Source organism: Cordyceps javanica, chromosome 1, assembly GCF_051103115.1.
Source record: "Cordyceps javanica chromosome 1, complete sequence".
Lineage (NCBI taxonomy): Eukaryota > Fungi > Ascomycota > Sordariomycetes > Hypocreales > Cordycipitaceae > Cordyceps > Cordyceps javanica.
The window spans coordinates 5,200,846-5,221,078 of NC_139295.1; the positions used below are offsets into that span (position 1 = coordinate 5,200,846).

Consider the following 20,233-nt stretch of genomic DNA (forward strand, 5'->3'; position numbering starts at 1 on the left):
CTCACGTGGTGGTTCCAACGTCTCGCGTACCAGCGAGGCGCTGAGCGAAGCGCTGCCGCTCATCAACACCCAAAAAGGCTTCCACGCCTCGTCTGTTGTCCGGTTTTGCGTCCTTGAGCCCCTCTCCCGCTTGCGAATCCCGCTTGGGGAGGGGTTTCTTGTCGAATTTGCCTGTGCTGCCGCGGCGGCCGGTCGAGGTAATCACCCACTCACTTCATTGCGCCCAGCCGCCAGTGACACACCTTAGCATAGGCAGGCAGGCTTTCAACAACCGCTTGCTAACGCGACTATGTACTCTCAGATCTCAGCCATTCTCTGAAATTTTCGCATCTCAGCATCATAGATGATAGAAGGGCTCAGACTTGCAAAACGTATGGCATCGTTAACAGCATCCTTTACTTGAGACACGCCATACATCCTCATGGCGACGCCCTAACGGCGCAGCCAGTCAAAATCTCGACACAACCTGTGGGACTTTATTTCCCACGGGTCATTAAATCTTGTTAGTATGGCCGATCAAGTCGCGGCCCAGTCCGGTCGCCCTGAGGAGCCGCGGTGCTACAACTGCGGTGGCATGGGACACTGGACCGTCGCCTGTCCCGAGCCGACACGCGAGACGCCAGCGTAAGACAGTCTGCACTGCACGCTATAGTTCTTTTACTGAAATTCTCATAGCGGTCTTGCGGCCTGGAGAAATGGCTCTGCGACGCGACAAGGCGGTGGTCGCGCGCAACATCATGAAGGCAGAAAGTCCAAAGGACCCATCATCACCAAGTACGGTCCTCCACCGCCTCCAGCAGGATACAGTGCGCATTATCCGCCACCTCCAGCATATCCCCCACCGCATAATCCATACTCTGCTCCTCCATCGCAATCTCCGACACAGCCTCCCCCATATCATCCACAATACCAATATCCCCAAGGCCATGGACAACCGCCGCCACCGCCTCCGCCCAATCAAGGGCAGCATCACTACCAACCTCCCTCTTACCCTCCTCCACCTGATCCTTATCCTGCGCAGCAGCCAGGGCCATCGTATGCAGGGCCATCGCCATCTTATGGTGCAGCGCCTACAGCAACGCAGAGTTACGGCGGCTATCCGTACTCAGGACAAGACAGCCAGCAGTTTGTCCCGCCTCGGCCAGCTTATAGCGGATCGTACGCGCAAGGATCAGGCGGCCAAAAACGTCATCATCAACGGCCACAGCCGCCTCACAGAAATTCTGCTCCTTCCCCTCCAAGATCTCATACTATCCATGTAGCGCCTTCGCCGCCGAAGCCATCCGCGTCTTCTCCTCCCGCACCCATTACCCACGCGTTACCACCGAAGCCGCCAAAGAGTGTTCACGATATTGACCATGGGCGCGAACAAAGAAACAACAAACGGAAACTTGAACACCAGCACAGACCCAGGGATATCAAGGATCATCATCCTGGGCGAAACCATGGAAGCCCTAAAGCTATGCCGGTTGTCCATAACAATCATAGTCAGAGCAATTCAGGCGCCCAGCACCATCAAAGTGCTCAAAATAGGCCGGGAAAGCAAGTTTATAACAGGAGGCGCTCTTCTGCGGGAAATCATGGCTCGATTCAGCCGCGGATGCAACGGCAACAGTCAAGGGATTCGCAAATCCAGCATATAGCTGGAACGCAGATGTCGCCCCAAATCAACCATGAGACTCGCAGAATCAGCAACAGCAGTGATTTGCGTCACGGACAGCCTGACTATAATAAATCTGCCGATAGAACTAGGGGAGACTCCCATCCGCCGAAGGCGCTTGAGACAACCCCTATACTCACCAAGAGTGTTCCGTCGCTGCCACCGAAGCCCAGCACAGTGGTAGAAGCACATGTTCCCAAATTATCAGACGACTTTGCCACGACTTCCACTGCGGATTCACCAAAACTCTCGGAAAATAATGCCCGCGGCATTGAAGGAAACAAAGATCGAGACCGTGATGACAGAAGCTCCACTGCCAGGCATGGAACAAAATCTGAATCATCAGTGCAAGACGATGCTGATATATTTGACCGGCCATCGAAGAGGTTCCGTCGCGCTAGCCGGGACCGTTCACGGAGTACTAGTAGACATCGGGACGATGACTTGCCGCCGCTGATTAGACGAAGGTCGCGTTCATTGCAGCGGCGTTCTAGTCCTTCTCGATCACCCCGATCAAGAAATTCATCTGTCTCGAGCCGGTCTTCGGATCTCAACTCAATTGAGGCGGAACTGCTGGGTGTCTCTGCGCGCAGGCCATCGACAGATTCAGAACCCCGGCGCCGGCCAGAGAGGATCGCTCCGCCAAAGGCGAAACGCCGTAAACCCACTAATTCGGCATTCAGGTAAGCCTCTGCTCATCCTCATATCGATTGACTAGGTAGCTAACGCCATTCTAGTCGACGATGGTAAACACTTTTTAAGCCGAAAAGGGGGGTTTACTTGGCTTGAAGCCATTCCTCGTGGAAACTGGCCCTATAATTCTTACTCTCTGTTTCTGGGGTAGCCGTTGATGTTTCATGTCCAAAGTCGCTCCTGGTCTTGACTATTGGGCAGTTGGCAAAGCAGTCTTGCGCTATCCTGGGTCCCTTTCTTTGCGCATTTTGATGATTCCTGCAATGTTCTGGGACAAGACATTTGGCGTTTGGTGGCTGGAAAATATCGCGATACACTTAGCCTCAACAATGAAACTCTTCTATGTTTGTCAAGCGAAACGTGACATTGGCGAGGACAGCCTGGTGAAAGAAACTTTATGCATTGGCCAAAAGAAAACTAACACAGGGAGATAAAACTAACAAATAGCTAATGACTCAAGAGAAATTACAGTATATGCGATATATATCATGTGCTCGACAAAGCGAAATCCCATTTTTCCATGGCTGGAATCGTCTAGAAACGGCCAACCGTTTACTCCTCCTCGTGCTCATCGTCAATCTCCTCCTGCTCGTCGACCTCGGTGTAGTCGATCTCGGGGGCGGCGTCACGGGCAATCTCCATGCGTTTCCTGAGGCGGTAGGCGATGGCGCGCTTGCGGGCCGTAGCGTTCTGGGTGAAGGCGGCAGAGCCGCCAAAGGGGCCGGCGGCCGCGCTGTTGCGGACGCGGACGATGCAGACGTTCTGGACGCCGCCGACGGTGCCCTCGCAGGTCATGCCGGCGGGCATCTTGACCTGCAGGGGGAACTCGGTGTTGGTGGCGAGCGAGAGGCCGCCGACGCCGAGGCCGGGGACATCCTTGACGACCTCGGCCTGTTGGAAGGCGTTGGCGTCCGTGCCACCCGAGGTGCCGTCGACGGCGGCCGTCAGGGGACCGGCGCCGTCCTGGTTGATCTGGCGGTAGACCATGCTGACGACGCCGTTGCTGTCCGAGGTGGGCAGGCCCTGGCTGCTGCCGGTGCCGGCCGTATCGGCGACCATGGTTTCGGCGGCAAAGTTGCTCTTGGTGCCGCCAGCGCCACCGCCGAGGCCGCCGAGGAGGCCGCCCGCACCGCCGCCCGCACCGCCGAGAAGGCCACCAAGAGCACCGCCCGCACCGCCCTTCTTGCCACCTGCAGCGCCGTCAGCATCACCCTTACCGGCACCACCGCCGAGGAGGCCGCCAAAGAGTTGGCTGAGCTGGCGCTTGCGCTCCTCGTGGCGCTTGGCCGCGCCGGCGGGGAGGCCGGAAAGGTCATCCTCCTGGCCGACGGAACCCGAGGCACCGTTGTTCTGGGGTGCGGTTTGGCTGCTGCCCATGAAACGGGCAACGTTGACGGCGGCATCGACGGGGCCGGTGCCTTGTGTCTTGCCCAGGGGCATCGTCTTCATATCACGGTTGCGGATGATGGAAGTGTCAGCCTGCGAGCCACAACCGTTGGAGGAGCAGTCACGGGGTGTGCCGTCAGTGACTACATCAATCATGTTAGCAATTTTTCTGTGAAGTGAAGTGGATATGCTGTTGAGGGTTCGTTGGTAACGTACCACCGAGACCGGGCATCATGACACCGTTGTCACCCTTGATCATGGTGACGAGTCCATGGGCCGAAGCCGTGGACACGAGGGCAGCGTAGGCAAAAGCGTAGCGCATTGTGGCTGTGATGAAGAAGAAATATTATGCGGGAAAATTGAATAAAGATTGTAGAGTGTAAGACGGAATTACCAGAGCCACCAGGGCTAACTCAAGAATGTACAAAGAGAGGAGGAAGAGGAGATGATGGAGGCTGTGAGATTGAGTCTGAATGAGCAAGTAGGAGAACTTGGCAACGGGGATAGATTCATTGTATTTATAGAAAGGCCTGCTGCAGTTTTCGAGTGATGCGATACAGGGGAGAAGCCATGTAGCAGAAAATGGTACGCCAAGACGGCATCCATCGCCGTCACGGGCGAGGGCCGCGGAGCCACAGAGGGGAAAGTGGCAGGGAATCGCCGTTGCAGAGATAGAACTAAAGGGGATAACTTCTGTGACGAGTTTCGATGGTGGGTGTGGTCTGGCAGAATGGTTTTGCTAACAAGAAACCTTGTATAGATTGGTGGTTGTTCCGTTTGGGGAAGGATACGAGTATGGTGTTTCGAGACTGCGAGTGGAAACTCCGGAGGTGAGGTTGAAAGAAGGGGGGCCTTGTCGTGTGAAGGCTGCTTCGAAAAGGGCCCCGGAATAGGAGTGAACAAGTTTAATGTGCGAAGAACGGAATATCGACGTGTTGGAGCCAGCTGCCCTGAAACTGGAGAATGATCTGGCAGGTGATGGTCGTGATGCAGTTTGCGCTAGTCGTGTTTGGCATGACGGATGGCATCCTTCCCGACGGCACCTCTGGAGGCGCAGCGCAACTCGCTTTTGCCTGTTCCCGCGAATCCATCGAGAACGGAATATGGATCCTGTACCCTTTTTTTTCTTCTCCCTCTTTCTTGCCTCGCCGGCAAGGTGAACTGAAGCCGGAGCGGGGACGATGGAAGGGGGAAGAGGAGGGGCGTGCTCAATCCGGGGTTCGTTTGAAAAGGACTGCGATGAAACCTGCATCAGGGGTGCGCTGATGCTGGAACAGAGAACGTAAACAGTGGCAAATCAGGGAAACGAGGACTTGAGTGCCAGCCACTGCTGGAAATCTCTGCTGTCAGTCGGCACCTTGGGCTTGGACTGTCAGACTTCAATCCGCGAAATGGGGCGTCATGGGGCGAATGGCGTAGCATTGGGACTTGGGGATAAGCCGACGCATCACATGTATCTCTGCAAGCGAGCTGTATGTAGATGCATGCTACAAGATCCAAGACAATGTAACATTTTGAAAGATTCTTATCGCTGGCTAGCTTTGCTAGTGCCGATGCATCGTCTTGGTGATGATGGTTGCCTATAAGCGAGGAGCGCAGCTATTTTCCCATTCCAATGTTGGCGATACTCTGGAAAAACCGCATTTCTCCAGCCGATTTCAAAGAAACAACGACACATTGTAACTAGATATCTACTTTTTGTCCATGATTATGATTGTTCGCCCCCATAACTTTGACATGCCAAGAGTGCGTTGCAACTAGTTAGCGAACGCCGCTGCTAGCCAGCGCCAGCCAAACACAGCACCAACACACAATGATGTGCAGCCATGTGCATGATGTGCGGAACAGAGCGTTCTCCTCAATCATTATGCGCGATACTAAAAAAAAAAACCAATCAGAGAGAAATTAACATCATGCGTTTGCACGGCATGGCTCGCATCGTCGACGAACCGGGGGGGCCCGGGGAGGGTTCATGTCGGCGGATGAAACGCCAACCTGTCGCGCCGCTGTTTCTGCTTTCAAGCGGCCAGGATGAGGGGAGGGGGAAGAATGGCATAAGATTGCCGCAGTTTTTTTTTCAGTGACCTCCGCCTTGTGCAGATCACTTGCCTTTCTTTTTCGACACGAGTCGGATTTTCATAGCAGAAGCTGTGTAACGATTCGGGTACATGGATCAAACTGAAACTGCCTTACAAGGCAGTCGAGTGCCGGGCAACTCGGTGAGGCTGCTCCGCTCTCCATGGACGTTGCGTCCAAGCATCCTATGTAGATGCCAACTTTTTTTTTTTTACCCCGACGCACACGGCTCGCCTTTTTTTCTCGTCTGAAAATTTTCAACAGACGAATTTTTGTAGCAATTTTACTACGAGATGATTAGAAAAGAAAGAAGGAACAAACGAAGAGGGAAAACATTGGCTCGACGAGTCTGGTTTTAGATGCCTGGCAACCCCGTTTTAGGTGACCCTGTTTCGAACATGATTCGCAAACTGACGGAAATTGAGGATAACCGAAAAAAAAAAATCCATTTCAACTACTCACTGTCTGCCTACCAGTACAGTATTTACGCATAAAGCCGTCTGTACTGGAGCTAATTCGTTCCCCTTATTTCCGTGCTGGGTGTGTCGTAAAAAGCAGGCATGAAACATGCACATCACAACTTGCTTTTTCTGATATGAATCGATAACCAGTAGCCAAACAATCTAATTGAACGCGATGAGTCCAATAATACATTCTCAGAGATGATAAATAATGATATTACACGATAAGGACTCCCAGCTACGCCCATCTACTCCATCTCCAGCTTATTACATCCTCCCATATTCTCTCTATGATAAATCAGCCAAACTCCCTATTCAAAACAGGCAATGGAGAGAAGAAGAAAAGCGAAAAGAATTATGCGGTTCAAACTTTTTCCCCTTTATACAATCAAGTTCTCAAATCCCATTTGTTTCAGCCCTTGCAGCCAATTGACTGCTTCGTCCTCCGGCCGCTGGTCCTGCATATGCCATGTGGCCTTGAGCATCTCAATCGCGGTAAAAACATAGCCCCATGGACACACTTTCCAAATCTCCATTAATCGCGTCAATGTCCACGTTCGTTTCTCCGCATCTCGCGTCTCAGCGCCCGCGATAAACGTCGGCCAAGAGGATGCTTTAAAGTACGGATCATCCTCGCCAATCTGCGACAGGTGGTTGAGAATGTCATCGACTAGAAACTGCGTATCCACGACCCGCACAGCACGAGCCAGCGGTATTGCCTGCAAGATGTACAAGCAGACGGCAGAGCGATGCGCTGACGCCACGTGGACGCGACTGTCGACGTCGGTCACGTTGGATACTTGCTGCAGTTGCGTTGCCCAGGCGGGAATGTTGAATTCAAGTGCCTCGTCGATGAGCCCGAGAGCTTTGTCTGCGACCGCGAGTGTCCAGTCCGTCGATGGCGTCTCATAAGAAAGCTGTGAAGCTAATAAAATAATCTGGAGGATTTCCGAGGGACATGATAAGTAGCTGTTGACCTCGGTTCTCTTCAAGACTGGCAAGAGCTCAAATGCGTAGTGGGTAATTTGAGCCGCCCAAGGCCCCGAGGCAAGCGTCGAGCCCAAAATGTGGTATCTGTTGTAACTAGGTTAACCGTGGACCAACAAAGCACCGGGCCAAGGTCTTACATGAAGCAGTCCGCCACAACACAGTCTCGGAGTTTGCGGCTGGTCGCGTCTTGCGGCTTTGTCGCTGTCAAGAGAGCCAGAATATTGCTGGCGCCAGTCAGATGGGCCTGCCAGCTCTTTGCGTCTCCTCTTTCAAGGTCTATCAAGTCAAACTTGACAAAAAAGTGCATCGCTGCCAAAGTCACCTCGCTTCCTGCGGGGTCAAGTGTATCAAGGACCCCACGGAGGTGGCCCATGGCCTTTTGTTTGGCCGTCAGAGCATCAATTACAGCTTGGCGGGACACTAGATCCTTGGAGCGCAGCTGGGCTAGGTAGCCGCCGGGGTCAGATAGACCAGCCGAGAGCGACGTGTGTGGGCTGAAGCTGTTAGCCCAGTGCAAAGCCGATGTGGCGACAATAATATTCAGCAGCAAGGGATGCTTTCGAGTAAGCGGAATGAGCTCGCGAAAAGGGTTGGTCCCAGGCCCATCGCGAGCTACCAGGTCCTGGCAAACTCTGTTGGCAACTAGTCACGGCCTTGTCAGTGTTGTTCGACACGTCGACTCATGCACAACATCGCAACTTACAGTGGGCGAGATAGTTCCTCGAATTTCGATCCAAATCTTGAAAGATGGGATCAGTCAACTGGCTCGGCGCAAGGTGCACATCCTGACCCATTGTGGGCGGAAGAGGCGGCATAGTAGTAGTGTCGGTAGCAACGTGGGCACTTTTGCCTGTGCTTATAGCGGGCTGGCGGTCTGGAACAGCGCTCATCTCAGCTTGCGCCAACGGTAGTGGACCACTGCGGAGGACCAGGCTGGGGTGCCCCGCAACACCATGATTTTCGCCATGAGCTGTCCGTCTGACCCCTGGCGATGGCTTCACCTTGCCTTGCGAATCAATGCCTTCAGTCCACACATAGACTTTCCCGTAGCCCAAGCATTCCTGCCCGGTAATGGTGCATTTGTTGCATGTTGGCCACGAACGGTCACAGCGAAGACGCCGGCGACGACAGTTGTGGCAGGGTTTGTTGTTTTGCGGCATAGACCAGAATTTTCACCGCCTTGCAGCGACGCCGGATGTTGGGAGTAGCAAGGCCAGAGAGCCCGGGAGCTTTGCAGGTCGGGGTGAGGCTGGCCGATGCCCGGTCGCGGAAAGAGCACAAGCACGTTCGCAAGAAGACAGCGGCGGTTGCTGTGTTGGGCGCGCTCAACAGTGCGTGAACAGCATGGCTGGCAACTTCAACAGGTCGATTGTCTGTGTCTGGCCTCGAGAGCCAGCTAAGTACGCAGCGGATGGCGGCACTTGCTTGCGTCAGGATTGCGTCGGTGAAAGGAGCAAGAATGCGAGGGCCAAGGAGGAACCCGGGTGGTGAGGGTAAAAGGGTCTGGTGCCACTTGGTAGGTAGGTAGCGCGAATGGAGCCGCGAGCGCCCAACGGCTTTTGGAAAGAAAGTGAGACTGGACTAGGTAATTTAAAGTGAAAGCGGTAGTGAGATGATGAGTTTAAATCAGTAATTAGCTCGACAAAGCTGGAATTCATGCTGGTCACGACCAGACAGGCAAACTGGTGGCGTGCGGCTGCTGGGTGGCAAAGGGTCGGTTCCGAGAGGGAGAACTGTTGACAGCTGGCGACAAGACAAACGAAGAGAGGGAGGGAAAAAGAGAGAGAAGCGTTTTTAAACTCCAATTGTCTCTTCTTTTTTCCCAATCGTCTTCCCTCACCCCTATCCCCCGCGTCTGTTACCCCCAGAACATTTACACGCTATCTAAATGTTTTCGGCCTGCTCACACGTTTCGTGCCCTGCTGCCTTCTGTACGTCAAGACTGGCGCTCCCTCCCGCACAATGTCACGTCGCCTCAACTCCACGGCCACGTCTGCTCGGAGGTTCTAGATCGGTCTTGTCGTATCCCCCACTTGACATCCGCTGACAGTTCCATCCGAAATGTATGTTTGCAGGCCAGAGCCATAATTCTCAGCTCCGTGCCAATGGCCAACCTCTGAGGGTGCACAAAGGTTGCGGTGGAACTAGCCTGCTAATCGGAGCCCGAACTGGACAAGAATGCTTTGCCCTGGCTTGAGTGGTCCATCCAGAGGCCACACCGTCTCCGAAAGAGGAAATCAACTGTGTGCTGACGCCAATGACGATTTTTCTGGTTCCTTGCGACAGTGATGGCTCTAACGTCAATGCAAGGGGGGAGCAGAAAGGACATTTCTCGAGGCAGCCAGCTTTCGAGCGAGTCCAATATTGCACAGCGTTGTCCGAAGCCCCAAATCTCCAAAGAGACGCCTGTAGAGCCGTATCCGTCTAATCTCTACCCATGCTTCTGCTCTGCTACCCTGAACACCTGCAAGGGCTACATAGGTGCCTGTTACCGTACAGTGCACTGCACTGTACACCCCCCAGAGGTCTTCGACCAGAGTCAAGTAGGCAGTGTGAAATAACGCTCAATTTTTTAGCATCAGTCTTTCTCCATTTTTGGTTTCCTTCCAGTAGAAGTGTTCACGGGCTTTGTCCCGCTCCTGCTTTGAAATTGCACGGCCCACCTGGTAGGACAGTGGTGATTCGTCCCCGGCTGTGAGTACCACATAAACTGAAATAACGCCGCCGAATCACATCCAGTACAACAAGCCCGGTTGGCTAAGTGGTATAGCGTCTCACTAGTATTTATACGGTGAAATGAGAAGATCATGAGTTCGATTCTCATACTGGGCATTGTTTTTTTGGCGGTTGCCTGTATTTGAGGCTTCCCATTCGAGACCTTCTCTTTTTTGCCGCGTCATTACGGTCTTTAAGATACACCATGTGTTACTCGCTACCAGTAGGTATCTGAGTATTAAGTAACTTGGTACCCAAGTAGGTAAGCAGGTACCTAGCAAATAAGTACTTAAGCCTTTCATTATCAAATCCGACGACACTGCTGAGTGGTCCCAATTGCCAATGTCGCGAATATTAACGCATTTTGCATCGTAAGTCATCAGGAAAACTTTAAAAAAATTGCTATATTTTATCATCCCTCTGAAAACAGCGCATTTTTTGACAATATCCAGTCCCCTCGCCAGCCAACGCGAATACTTATGCAGTTGTTCTGGATTCCTTAAACTCCAACTCTGCGACACCAATATCCATTTCCTCGTCTGGCACTTTTTCGTCTTGATATTGCGGCCGGAATTCTCCATCTTCGACACCGACTTCCATCCAAACCTTGCTTGTCGCAGGCACAGGGAACAATCGGCAGAGCGCATAGTAGATGCCTACCGAAACACCAAACCCGGTGAAGAAATTGACTTGGAAGATGTACATCGCGCCGTGTGGCACTGTTGCACCGACTGCACCAGCAAAGCCGACGACATTGATGAGGATGCCGCAAATATATGCAGTGTAGGCGCGCCAATTGACACCAAACGTATAGTAATATGGCCCGGTTTTTCGAGCATTGTACAAGTCGTTGACGCAAAGAAAGCCTTTACGCACAAAGTAGTAGTCTGCTACGATAACACCGGTAATAGAGCTGAGGAACACACTGTATGCCGATAGGTACGTGGTGAACTTGCTGGAGGAGCCAATGAAGTTGTACGGGCAAATAGCAAGACCAACAACGGCACAGATGTAGCTACCACGTCGGATACTGATGTAGCGGGGGACCAGGGCCGCCAAGCTCGTACCTGTGGAAACGGAATTCGCGGAAATGTTGGTGCCCAGCTGGGCGAAGGCAAGCGTGAAGGCAATTACAAAGACGCCAAAGCGCTCTGCGGAGCCGCCGTCATCGATGAATTTGCCAAGAAGAAGAACAGGATTCCAAACATATTCTCCGTAGATCACCGCAGACGAAGAAGATACCAGGATGCCGTAGAGAGATGTAATGGCAAATGAAGTCGGGATAATGACTAGCTGGGGCCAGGCGGCGTGGGCAGGCTTGCGAGCAAAACGGGTAAAATCGCTGGCGTTGGCAATGAGTGTGGCGAAGTTTCCGATCGACGACATGATGCCCTTGACAATCTCCCAAGCCAAGTCGGTACCCTGAAGACTGCTGGGCTGCTTGATGATAGGCCCGGCTCCCTTGGCACGGACCAGTGTCCAGATGAGAAAGGCTGTGGCACCGGCCGGGGCAATGTACGCCTTGGCTGTGAACAGATGCCGTAGTTTGTGCACCGGAAACCAGAGAGCGGGGAGGGACAACAGCCAGAAGATGATGAACGAGCCGTATTCGGGGGTATTGGTTGCTGATGTACCAAACGCGCCAGGCATCTTGGCTGCATCCCATGACTTCCAGATGGAGCGAATCATGACATACACACACTGACCACCGATGTACGAAACCACGCCGTACCAAACACACGCTGCAGAAGGATTAGCGTCTGACCGCGAGGCGGAAATCTAGATTGCAACACGACTTACACATTGCGGCGCGATTAAAGATTGGCCATGAGCTCCCCCAAACACCGAAAGAAGCTCGGCTTAGGGCAGGAAAGCTGAGATGGTAAATCGCGCCGATTCGACCGCTGATGACAATAAAGACCGAAGAGATGGCGTAGCCGACCCAGACACACAGCCAGGCCTGCCACCAAGATAAGCCACCGGCAATCATGGAAGAAGAGATCATCCAGGTGCCAATGTTGACACTGTCGGCGATCCAGAAACCGACATAATTCCATGCGCCCCATAGACGGCGCTCCTTCTCAACCGGCCTAAGGTCGGGGTTGTAGAGCTGTAGTATGAGAAGCACATTGGTGCCAAGGTTAGCGAAATGCATCGAAACCGAATGCCTTATTCACGCGTGGAGGGCATCCGCACCATGAGCTGGGCCGAAGTCAGCCCCGGCTCCGTCTCAACGGCCAGCTTATCAGCCCAATACTTGGCATGCCCCAGTAGTGACATGATGGGTAGATTGGAATTGCAAGAAAAGAGTGGTAGATGGGAAGCTGGAAGAGTAGCGTAGGAATTTGGTGGGTGTATTTATAAAAGGGAGTGCCGAATAGTTGGGACCGCCACGGATGACGATGAAGAACTAAGTTGTTTTATTCTGGAGCCGGCAGTGGGAAGCTTCCATTGACTGAGAGGAAGTGCTGGGATATCGTGGTAGACGAGAGGCGATATGCCAAGACAGGAGATGGGGAGGGGGCAAGCCTGGCCTATTTATCTACAAGTGTATATAGGATGGAGACTACAAACAGGGAGTTCTTGCTTTAAGGAGTGATGCGACAGGCCGGCCACAAGGCTTGGTTACGGCCAGGTCCGAGGTGCCTTGGTCAGCCACTGGGCGTAGTGGTGTCGTGACGAAAGCAATTAGTGTGGCTCGGAGAGCTTCTAGGTGGCAGGCCGAGGGGCAAGGGGTGGGAAGCGGCTGAATGAGTGAGATTTCGGGGTTCAGGGAGGAGAGGGCGTTACATGAGTCGGATAATTCAGTGGGTTGACGAGTAAGTGATGATAAGAGTGGACTGGACAATGAAAAGAAGGCGTGAGAAACGGAGACGGGAGCAACTCGAATTGCGGATGAGCATGGTAATGGCTGATTACGGAAAAAAGCGATTGACATGGCGGGTGGGCTCTGGGCTTCAGAATGCGCATGGGCCGACCTCGGAATACGGAATCTAACTAGTCAACTAGTGAAGCCAAGAACCGAGCCTGTGATGGGAGGATGCGATGTATCTTCCCCGCATTTTCTGTGCGCCGCCTTGGACAGCCATCGATAGCGAGATATGGAACAAAGTTAGTAGCTCGGCGATAGGGATATTCGAGCCATTGATAAGTAGGAGCCTCGCTATGGGTTCATGGGACGGTCGTCCGAGCTCTCCCTTGGTCTGGCTTATCATCCAGACTGATTCTGGTGAGAGTAGCTGATGCTTGTTTTCATGCATCGCATGTCATACATAACGGCCACGAAATCTGCCGAGACGGGCGCGTTGTCATGTTGGGTCTTGGCTGGATTTTCCATTACTCGATAGAATCGAGCAATTTGCGTGTTATGGTGGTGGTCATGGCGGGCGCTACGGACATGGGGGTGTGTGGCGCGTGGCTTGTTTGCTGCAAGATGGGCGAATTGACAGAGTCAAGCTCCTAGGGCGAAACTCGGAAACGCGGGGTAAAATAGGCAAGTCGAAAGCCAATACATGACTGCTCATCTGCCGTGCAGGTTCATTGGCGAGCGACGGAAGAAAGCTGAGTGCTGCCGCCTGTCGACATACGTATGCGCAAGTCTTTCATTCATGGTGCGTGGTGGTGCTTGGCGGAGCTGGCCGGGTTGCGATGGTGCAGGTGCATGTGAAGACAGATATGTTACTTGTGGGGGATCAACAACGACCAAGATCATTTCGCCTATATTCATATGCTTGTACATGGATACGCGTACAATATTTTCCGCTCTGTTTCTACCAGTAAAGTTCTGGCTCCTTCGCTTTTTCCTTCCGGGTCTTACTCATGCCTGGGAGTCACTCATGGCCGTCATTGTACATGCACAATCACGTCCAATTCCATACATACACTTGACTTGATTGCTAGCTGGTACACTGTCTTGAGACTATTTGGATTCTCTCACAGACATTTTGGTTCTCTCTCAATGCAAGGTGAATCGACGCGCTTACTGTGAACGCTTGGCCAGCCATTAACAACACGGTAGTTAGCCTCTCTGTATGTTCACATGAGATGAGGTGTTTGCACGGCACAACAACAGCTGTTGCAGGCAGACAGGCAGGCAGGCGCGCCTGGAGAGGTCCGAACTGCCAGCTGCCAGCTGCCCGCTGCCCCTCACAATTGAACAGCTCTCTTGCCCCGCCAAAGCCCCTCTGCCAATTGTCGTTCGTTCTTGCCCTTCGGCCCTTCTAGTTAACCGTCCGCCATCTCATTCTCATCACCGCCACTCACAAGTCTACGCAAAAAAGTCTTTCCACCTTTTTTTTTGTGCCAACTCTACTGCAGCCACGTCGCGTCAGGCAACGCCGTCGTTTGTGTGTTTTTCATTTTCCCTTTTATATTTGCCTGCGACGTCTCGTCTTTCCCCAGTCTCGCGTCATACAACTTGTTTCGCATGCGATAAAATACCCCTCTATTTCTCTCGTCTTTTTTTTTTTGCCTTACCGCATCTCTCCCCGCTCGACATCCCGCCGCCTGCCAACATCAACAATGGAGGAGCAATTGTTGCAGCTGCTCGCGGCCACCGCGCAGAGCGATCCTACCCAGCGCATCAATGCTGAGATGGAGCTCAGGAGAGCCCAGACGAACCCGGCATACTCGGTTTCCCTAGCCAAGATTGCTTCCCACACCTCTGTCGACATTTCCACTCGCCAGCTCGCTCTCAGCACACTGCGTCTTTTTATCGAGAACAACTGGTCCAGTGATGACCCTGGCGCCGAGCCCCCGATTCCCATTGCCGACGACACCAGACAGCTAGTTCGACAGGCTCTTCTGGATCTGGCCCTCAGCGGCGAAGACGATCGCAAAGTCAAGATTGCTGCTAGGTATGCCAAGTGAAGCCGTCTCCACGACCCTGCAGCCTGTCATTTCCTATGCCTCCAGTACTGACCATCTTGTGCAGTTACGCTGTCGGAAAAATTGCGATTCACGATTTCCCCGAACAATGGCCTTCGCTCCTACCCACTGTCCTGGCCGTCTTTCCCCAAGGCAACGACTCTCAATTACATGGCGCGCTTCGAGTGCTTGGAGATCTTGTTGAAGAAAGTCTGAGCGAAGACCAGTTCTTCGGGATGGCAAGAGACATTGCTACCACCCTTACCCAGATCGCCATTAGCGAAGAGCGCAAACCTCTCATCAGATCTCTCGCCATTTCCGTGTTCCGTGGATGCTTCGACTTGATGAACATGGTCAAAGAAGATCATGCCACCGAAGTTACTGCATTTGCCGAAGAGCTCCTCAAAGAGTGGAACCCATTCTTCCTTGATGTTCTGAAGAGCCGCTTCCCCGCTGCTAGCACCAACGCTGGGGCCCAGCCGGCGGAGTGGAATAATATCATCTCGCTCAAGCTCCAGGTTGTCAAGACCTTGCTCAGGATCCGCCGAGTTTTTCCCAACCTTTTGCTACCCCAGAGTGCTGCTCTTTTCACTGCTGTCTGGGAAGAGCTGATCAGCCTGCTGCCTAGCTATGAACAGCTTTATATACAGAATGATGCCCAGGGCAGGCTCGAGGATGTTGACAATCTCCCCTATACCCTGGACTTCTTGGTCCTTGAAGAGCTCGACTTCTTGAACCAGTGCTTCCGCGCCCCTCCCGTTCAAGCGGAGCTCGATGCACAGCTCAAGGCTCATGCGAACGCCCACGAAGTGCCGTGGATGACGGAGATTATGAAACTCCTCGTAGGCTACTCACGTGTCATTCGTGAAGAAGAGGAACTCTGGGATATCGACTGCTCTCTATACCTGGCCGAAGAGACGTCGGTCACAGCCAACTACACGGCGCGAACTGCGGCCGGAGATCTCCTCATCAAGATGGGAGAATGGTTTAATGAAAAAACTATTGACGGACTATTTGGCTACACAAAGTCTCTATTTCCCACCGGTGGCTGGAGAAACCAGGAAGCCGCTCTATACCTCTTTGTCATGCTGGCAGGAGATTTCCAGGACGTTAGCAAAGAGATCCCCGAGGTCGCAGCTCACGCATATCTCGAACTTGTCGACTACGCCATAAATCGTGCTGAGGAGCCGCTTCTCCGTGCTCGTGGATACCTCGTGGCCGGGATTCTAGGTCGCTCATATGACCCTCCTGCTGCTCTTCTCGACCGGATCATTAACTCCATCAACACCGAGGACTCGGAAGTCGTCAAGGTTGCCTGCGTTAAGGCGATCAACGACCTTATTGATGCGGGCAAGGTTCCTAACGACCGCCAGCTCCCCATTATTACTGCAGTTCAGACTTACATGAACGGAAGAGACCCTGATGAAATGGAAGAGGCGGATGAGTTGCTCGTCACACTGACTGGCGCCGTTCGTGCTGCAATCAGCCTAAACCACGAGATTGTCTTGTCCAGCGAGGTTCAGTCAATCAATCTTCTCTTCCAGCTCGCCAAGCTTGGGTCAAGTAACTTTCAGGTCTCTATGCTCGTAACCGAAGCTTTTGAGGAGCTTGTCATCACACTGTCTGACCCCGAATCCTTCTCACGCTTCTCTGCCATTATCATCCCAACTCTGACCGCAGCATTAGACGTGGGTGATGTTACCGCTGATAGCCCTCTCGTCTCCATCGCCATCGAGTTGCTTGCTGTTGTGGCCGAAAATGCCCCGAGCCCGCTTCCGGAAGGCTTTGTTGCCGCAACACTGCCCAAGCTAAGCGCTTTATTGATGCAGTCCACCGAGGGCGACATTCTTCGATGTGGATCCCGCACTGTAAAGTTCTTGCTTGTGCACGACCATCAGCAAGTTCTCAGCTGGCAAGATGCAAGCGGCCGATCTGGTCTTGAGGTCTGCCTTCACATTGTCGATCGACTGCTCGGCCCTACCATAGAAGATAACTCTGCTTCTGAAGTCGGCGGTCTCGCGGCGGAGCTTGTAGAAAAGGCTGGCCAAGAGCGCCTCGGACCTTTTCTTCCACAGCTGCTACAAGCAGTCGCAAACCGCTTAGCCGTTGCGCAGGCTGCTGCTATTATCCAGTCCCTGATCCTCGTGTTTGCACGTCTATCTCTGAACGGCGCTCAAGATGTGGTTCAATTCCTCAGCCAGATCCAGATCAACTCTGATGAGAGCGGTCTGCAAGTTGTCATGTCGAAGTGGCTGGAGAACTCTGTCAGCTTTGCTGGCTATGATGAAATCCGCCAAAAGTAAGTTTCCTTTCGAACGCCCTGTCATGCACCTTCTGACAACCCAACTATAGCGTTATTGCCCTCTCTAAGCTGTTTGCGCTGAACGACAACCGCCTGGTGGAGATACCTGTCAAAGGTGACTTGATTGTGGACGATGACGGGTTAATTAAGACACGCTCGCGCGCCAAGCAACGTATGTATACCTTTCAATTGCGGACTCAAGCAGATACTAATGACCCTCAATAGACCCTGACAAATATTCCATTATCCCTGCCCAGCTCAAGATTATCAAAGTTTTGATCGAGGAGCTTTTGTCTGCCTCTGGAATTCGCTCTGCTGCCAATGTAGCTTCAGCCGCTGTTGCTAATGCCTCTCAATTCGACGAGGAAGACGGAGAAGACGGCTGGGAGGACGACGAGACCCTTGACTTGACTCTCAACTCCGTCAAGGGTGACCTGATGTCTTTTATGGAAAATGGTGGTCAGCGTCAGCCCGATGACGAGACTCAGGCCTATCTCACAGACTTTTTCATTCGCGCTACTCAACAGAACATTGGCGGTTTCAACCAATGGTATCCTAAACTCGAAGAAGAGGAACGCCAGAAACTGAATGAGTTGGCTAGCTCTGCGGCACAGTAGAGTTGATGCCTAGAAACCGGCACCGCCGCTCCGGTGGCGGGAGTTCCGAGCATATTCCAAAGCGGGTTTGGCATAGGCTCGGGCTCAAAGGTGCTGCGCGTCACGATTGGAAGATACAAGCGCTGCGAACTCGTTTGGTGATGTTTTAGAAGAGAGTCAGAGTCATTGAAGGTATGACTAGCGAAAGACGAACTCATAAATACGAGCAAAATATTACTTGTTGCGTCGTACCCCGAGCCATGGTGGTATTGAGCATGTTTGCATGGCGGTAGAACGGGGACTATAGAGTCTCGTAGCATACTGAAAAGTTGAATCCACAATTGTATTCTTTCAACTTACAAACACTGATCAGGCGATTATAAATGTCATTTTAAATGTGAGCTATCATGAACTATCCATTGCTGCATTTGTTAAGCACTCATGGGTACTACTCATTTCTCTCCAGGCTTACTATAGTGGTCTTATATCGTCTGTCGCCTTATCATGAAAGCCAAAATCGATTTAGTCTTGGTGCATTAGTCATACTCGTACAACATCAGCGCTTTATCTTCTCGTGCTTCTTTGCTCTTCCTTTTCTTAGATGATCCCTCCTCCGCCGCCGAACGGATGACCGCCTTGGCCACTACCGGGCCCAGGGAAGCGAGGTCCGCCACCGGGTCCGAGCGGGTCATATCGCGCCCCAGGCGGCACCTGGGGATCGAATTCGCCGCCGCTGCCCCTGCCCGGTCCGGTGCGACCTCCTTGACCAGCAAAGAGGGGATCATCAAAGGTAGGGTGCATGCCGCCGAAGCCACCGCTGCCGCCGAAGCCGCCATCACCGCCGCCTAGGCCGCTGGGTAGTCCGGACCCACGGAGGGGGTCATGGGGCCCGAGTCCGGGTGGATGCAGGTCATCGTGTCCGATGTTGAACGGGGAGCGGCCGCTGCCAGGCATGACGAGACCGCCGGCCATACCTGTCGGGGGGCGGTTGATGTCGTATTCATCCTCAAAACCAGGTGGCATGAACTCCCCACTCGGTGCGCCGGGGCGGGGCCGTGCCGACTCAGGCAGCTCTCCCGGTCGCGGGACGGGTATGTCTGCCGCCGAGGGCTGTGCACTGCCGGAGAACGGCCGATTCGGGTCCTGGCTCTCTTGTTGAAACCGCTCCTCGCGCAATCTGCGCTCCTCGGCCGCGTCTTCTGCGCGCGCCTCGACCTCGGCGGCGGGGGCGGCGGCGCCAGTGCCCAACAGGTGCTGCACGATCTTGACGCGGACGTCCTGAAGGAGGGCCGCGATGGCAGCATCGGATACGAAGACAAGCCGCAGCTTCTCGACAAGGTCATGGCGGTCGCCATTATCCTTGCCCTCGGCATCGAGGGTGATGCGGACAGGCAGGTTGTTGGGCTGGACGACGTCGCGCACGGCGACGTCGAAGCGATGGATGGTGTTGCTGTCAGAAGAGGAGGTCGCGGATGAGGAGATTGTGCCGCGTATCTCCACCTTGGCGCCCATCTTGTCGATGCGAAAGACATAGGTAGTCTTGTCGGACGGCTGCTGGTCGTGGGTGTAGACGAAGCCGAGGGAGCCGAACCCGGCGTTCCAGGAGGAGGGGAGACGAGGCGCGAGAGACTGGCACTCGGCTGGTGGAGGCAATGTGTCAGTCGACGCGGGCGGCGAAACTAGTCTTGGGAGAGGGAAGGGGGCGTACCTAGTGGTCTGTCTTCCTGGAAGCCGATGAGCTTAAAGCCCAGCTCCGTGAGGTACGAGTGGACGAGCAGACCAATGGCCTCGTATGAGCTGGCCAAGTCTGATGAGTCGTCGCCTTGTGTGTGTGTGGACAAGGCCTTGGCCATGCCCTCGAGGATGGCCGTCGTGCTGAGCGCCGACATGTTGGGGGTTTGGGCGATGCAATGGCTGTGGCGGGGTTGATGGGAGCAGAGACAGAGATGAGGGGTAAAAATCAGAGCTTCGGATGGATATGGGTCGAGGATGAATGAACGGCGATCGTTTTCGTAATGGGGATTCGTCTGGTAAAGCTGACCGGTGTCGGAAGAGCTGGATATTGATATCGATGGGGGCGAGGTGGCGACGTCTTTGCAATTTATAGGCGAGAGAGTGAGAAAGTAGCTGAGGCCCGGGGGTTTCGTCATGGCTTTTGCTGCCTCGCTCCTTCAGCCCTATATGTGGAGTTGCTCTCGAACGCGGGGGGGCTGTGACCGCTTCCAGCTGCTTTTAGGCTGCTAGTGCTTGCGTAACGGCATCGACTTGGCGTATCATTGGCTTGCTGAAATTAGCTTGTAGAAGTTGTTCTTGAACGGGATTGGAACCAGACGTGCCTTGATTCCGGAGACACGAACTAGGTAGAACTTGCTGATGTGGGCTGTGATTGTCTTGTCATGATCTTGCCCTCTTATTAGCATGACATCATACAAAAAGTGGTAGCCTCTGATACAGAAGCCACGTCCGCCGTCTGCTCTCAGCGCCAAGG

The 20,233-nt window shown here is 53.4% G+C and overlaps 6 protein-coding genes and 1 non-coding gene across 7 annotated transcripts; 3 read left to right on the forward strand and 4 right to left on the reverse strand.

The window, feature by feature from the left end:
* Positions 1–508: 508 nt before the first annotated feature.
* V2A60_001575 (uncharacterized protein) lies at positions 509–1,262 on the forward strand (the record flags this gene model as incomplete). Its single annotated transcript, XM_083252935.1, has 3 exons — positions 509–624; positions 676–774; positions 887–1,262. 3 exons carry the CDS (start codon positions 509–511, stop codon positions 1,260–1,262), a joined length of 591 nt encoding a protein of 196 aa, XP_083109061.1.
* A 1,643-nt stretch (positions 1,263–2,905) lies between these two features.
* On the reverse strand, positions 2,906–4,061 carry V2A60_001576 (DUF3129 domain-containing protein; the record flags this gene model as incomplete). The annotated part of the gene is made up of 2 exons (XM_083252936.1): positions 2,906–3,882; positions 3,956–4,061. The coding sequence occupies 2 exons, from the start codon at positions 4,059–4,061 to the stop codon at positions 2,906–2,908; spliced, it is 1,083 nt and encodes a 360-aa protein (XP_083109062.1).
* Positions 4,062–6,656: 2,595 nt separating this feature from the next.
* Positions 6,657–8,060, reverse strand: V2A60_001577 (transcription factor domain-containing protein; the record flags this gene model as incomplete). The annotated part of the gene is made up of 3 exons (XM_083252937.1): positions 6,657–7,350; positions 7,404–7,908; positions 7,970–8,060. 3 exons carry the CDS (start codon positions 8,058–8,060, stop codon positions 6,657–6,659), a joined length of 1,290 nt encoding a protein of 429 aa, XP_083109063.1.
* Positions 8,061–10,013: 1,953 nt separating this feature from the next.
* V2A60_001578 lies at positions 10,014–10,098 on the forward strand. Its single transcript has one exon. It is a non-coding gene; the product is annotated as a tRNA-Thr (tRNA).
* A 360-nt stretch (positions 10,099–10,458) lies between these two features.
* Positions 10,459–12,261, reverse strand: V2A60_001579 (permease for cytosine/purines, uracil, thiamine, allantoin-domain-containing protein; the record flags this gene model as incomplete). Its single annotated transcript, XM_083252938.1, has 3 exons — positions 10,459–11,723; positions 11,782–12,091; positions 12,178–12,261. The coding sequence occupies 3 exons, from the start codon at positions 12,259–12,261 to the stop codon at positions 10,459–10,461; spliced, it is 1,659 nt and encodes a 552-aa protein (XP_083109064.1).
* A 2,241-nt stretch (positions 12,262–14,502) lies between these two features.
* On the forward strand, positions 14,503–17,766 carry V2A60_001580 (karyopherin KAP114; the record flags this gene model as incomplete). The annotated part of the gene is made up of 4 exons (XM_083252939.1): positions 14,503–14,837; positions 14,915–17,146; positions 17,200–17,321; positions 17,375–17,766. 4 exons carry the CDS (start codon positions 14,503–14,505, stop codon positions 17,764–17,766), a joined length of 3,081 nt encoding a protein of 1,026 aa, XP_083109065.1.
* A 576-nt stretch (positions 17,767–18,342) lies between these two features.
* Positions 18,343–19,895, reverse strand: V2A60_001581 (PI31 proteasome regulator N-terminal-domain-containing protein; the record flags this gene model as incomplete). Its single annotated transcript, XM_083252940.1, has 2 exons — positions 18,343–19,385; positions 19,454–19,895. 2 exons carry the CDS (start codon positions 19,893–19,895, stop codon positions 18,343–18,345), a joined length of 1,485 nt encoding a protein of 494 aa, XP_083109066.1.
* Positions 19,896–20,233: the final 338 nt, after the last annotated feature.